This window comes from Etheostoma spectabile, chromosome 14 (genome assembly GCF_008692095.1).
Source record: "Etheostoma spectabile isolate EspeVRDwgs_2016 chromosome 14, UIUC_Espe_1.0, whole genome shotgun sequence".
Taxonomy (NCBI): Eukaryota; Metazoa; Chordata; class Actinopteri; order Perciformes; family Percidae; genus Etheostoma; species Etheostoma spectabile.
The window spans coordinates 7,006,760-7,009,972 of NC_045746.1; the positions used below are offsets into that span (position 1 = coordinate 7,006,760).

Here is a 3,213-nt window from a genome sequence, read left to right on the forward strand (position 1 = left end):
AAGCTGCGCGGTGCAGGGAACAACTCGGACTGGCACATGATCAGACAGTGGTTTACTGAGCGGTAGATGCGCTATGCTAAAAACCCCGGAGCGTTCTATGAAATGACGCATTTAAAAAAAATTTAAAACAATCGCTCAATAACGCAAATTTGATTGTGGGAAGTCAAAATTGTGATTGTGATTAAAATTCGATTAATTGTGCAGCCCTATCTCTTTACATACTTTTTTTTTAAAAGAAGAAATGTCCAAGGCCTTTTTCTTGCATACAGGTCAAAAGCCTTTATTAGGAAGGTTATTTAATATTGAAATTATCAGTATATGTTAAAATAGAGCTGGAGATAACAACCTTGGACCTTTCTGCTTTTTAAACTCTTTTTTTCTTTTTCCTTCTGTAATTTATTTTTACTTCATGCAAATACTAATTACTTAAAAAAATCTGTTATCCCTTGTGTTGTCTTCCAGTCAAAATTGAAAATCTACACTTTTTTTGAGGCTTTTTATTGATGTTTTAACTTTTTCTTATGTTTTTGTCCCGTTTTTCATCACTTTCAATGCTTTTTCAATGTTTGGTTTTACAGTTATTTTTGGAATTTATGGTCAATAAAAAAATATACCTAACGTTTGAGTTAGAAAAGCAGAAATTAGGAATTATTTAAACTAAAATTATAGGAACGTATGTTGATGGATAATCACAGACTGGAATATGTCAACTTTTACTTAATACTATTTCAAAACCACTTATACACACTATAAAATTGAATAAGACACCCCAAAATGTATGAAAGTACAGATTTGTACTTGCCAAAGACCGTTCAATCAATCAGTCATGTTATTTTGGGTAATTACAATTGGGTAGTTTAAAAGAACATTGATATAGGAAAAACGGGTCAATTTGACCCAATGACAACATGAGGGTTAAGTACCAGATGTTAAAGATCTGCACAGTACCAGTAGCTCAACTCATTTCAAAGTATCTTTTGGCACCAGTCTGTTCTTTCCAAATAGCCCCACAGTAACGGGTCTCCTTTCTTTAAGAAGGCGATGTGGCGTCACGTGCCAAATTGCTTAAACAAAGTTCAACACCTGAATTCTGTTGTTTCTCAATACAGTACTCACAAAAGGAGGACAAGTATGAGGAAGAGATCAAGATCCTGACTGACAAGCTGAAAGAGGTGAGCAACAAGGAATCAACACGTCCCCGTAGCTTAACTACAGATGAGCTCCATTTTCAATGATTCCCAAAACGACTAGGATCTATGAACAAAAGGGCATTTTTAAACATGTGACCATTACATGTGACCTCTGTGGAAGTTTAATCATGTGATCATTACATTTAAGGCAAGGGCTGCCATTTTCAACAAGTAGTTGTGAAATGGAACTGGTTTAAGTTTACGCAACAAAAATATACATTGTTTGGTAATACTAATTATAGTAAGGGGTTAAATAGTTAGGGATGGGAAATAATCAGGAATTGACTTAAAACGAGTCGCATAAAACTACTAAAAGGAGGGCGGAACTGCGTCACAGACGTACTGTAGGGCTGTAAAACTCAGTTAATGTAAAGAAGTGTCCATCAAATGGGACCCCCGTCTCTTCAGGGAGTCCTGTCTTTATTGGATCCATCCACCCCACCATTTCTTTCACTTTGTCACTTCACTTTCTCGTTTGCATTCACGATAATTCCTACAGCCATGAGAGGTCACCGCCTAACAGCCAACGTAAATATGAGTCGTTATGAGCTGCTTGCACAATCGAGTTATACTGTCGTTTTCTAGGGGACGACATCTGATGATAACATAACCCTCAACCTGTACACATAAATATACATATTCCAATGTAAATCCACCCTACAGATTTCAGTAAGATGTGCGTGACGTTCAGTTTGTTGACATCAGATGTTATCTGGTCAGACGGTGACTTGAGCTTTGTCCTCTCAGGCTGAGACCCGAGCTGAGTTTGCTGAAAGATCTGTGGCCAAGCTGGAGAAGACGATCGATGATCTGGAAGGTACAGCAGTGATTTCATTTTCATCCTATACTAAGTGCACCCATTTAGTAGACTTGTTTGGCAGAGACATGTTTGCGCAATATTAGATACAAAGTCTTTGGTGATTAGACTCCATCGCTGTATGAATAGTTCAAATATAGGGGTAGAGAACCGTCATAACCACCTGATGGGATCTAGACGCCGGTGGTGGTTAAGGAGCCCGAAGACCAGACCGAAGGAGGTTCTGGGCCAATCAGCTGGAGTAGAAGTGGAAGGGGAGGGGGAGGGTTGCACTCTTTGCCTGCAACGACAGCTGATAGCAAAGGGAGAAACCGATTTTAAAGCAGGGTTGGGACTCTGGGATTGGCCCTTGCAATTTGTGTACGATTCTGTTTGGTTTAGCAAGAAGGTGAACGCCTCCAACAGCTGATTTGATTTAGGTAGAGAGCATTGATTACCTGAAAGAATTTACACTGAGCTACATTTCCATCAGGTCCAATGGTTATACACAACAACTTGACTTTGACTCATATAGAAAGCAGAAGTTGAGATGCATCCAAAAATGTATTAACCACTCTATATCTTAATAGCTTTTGGATTGTTATACAATGGGGTTTGAAAGTCTTGGCACCCCAGGTAAAAAAAAAAAATTGTATTAATGTGCATAAAAAGCCAAGAAAAGATGGAAAAATCTCCAAAAGGCCTCAAATGACAGATTAGATATTCGTATTATATGTCACAAAAAGTTAGATTTTATTTCCATCATTTACACTTTCAAAATGACAGAAAATAAAAAAGGGCATCTGCAAAAGTTTGGGCACCCTGCAGAGTTGATACCTTGTACTGCCCCCTTTGGCAAGTATCACAGCTTGGAAACGCTTCTTGTAGCCAGCCAAGAGTCTTTCAATTCTTATTTGAGGTATTCTTCACCGATTTTCTTCCTTACAAAAGTCTCTTTCTGGGCTGTGTGTCACGCACTGCTCTTTTAAGGTCTATCCATTTATTTGAAATTATGTTGAGGTCAGGAGATTGTGAAGGCCATGGCAAAACCTTCAGTTTACGCCCCTTGATTTAATCCACCGTGGATTTTGAGGTGTGTTTAGGATCATTATCCATCTGTAGAAGCCATCCTCTCTTTAACTTTTTTCACAAATTGCATAGAGTTAGCGACCAAAATTTGCTGAAATTTTATTGAATCCATTTTTCCTTCTACTCGTGAAATGTTCC

The 3,213-nt window shown here is 38.2% G+C and overlaps 1 protein-coding gene and 1 long non-coding RNA gene across 2 annotated transcripts in view; one reads left to right on the top strand and one right to left on the bottom strand.

Moving 5' to 3' along the window:
* Window positions 1–3,213, top strand: part of LOC116702105 (tropomyosin alpha-3 chain) — an 18,063-nt gene that overhangs the window by 12,447 nt on the left and 2,403 nt on the right. Inside the window, exons 7-8 of the mRNA XM_032536257.1 lie at window positions 1,110–1,172; window positions 1,938–2,007. Of these exons, the coding sequence (XP_032392148.1) occupies window positions 1,110–1,172; window positions 1,938–2,007 (133 nt within the window). The remainder of the gene's footprint in view (window positions 1–1,109; window positions 1,173–1,937; window positions 2,008–3,213) is intronic.
* Window positions 1,290–3,213, bottom strand: part of LOC116702147 (uncharacterized) — a 9,378-nt gene continuing 7,454 nt past the window's right edge. Inside the window, exon 3 of the long non-coding RNA XR_004335080.1 lies at window positions 1,290–1,300. This is a non-coding gene — a long non-coding RNA (uncharacterized LOC116702147). The remainder of the gene's footprint in view (window positions 1,301–3,213) is intronic.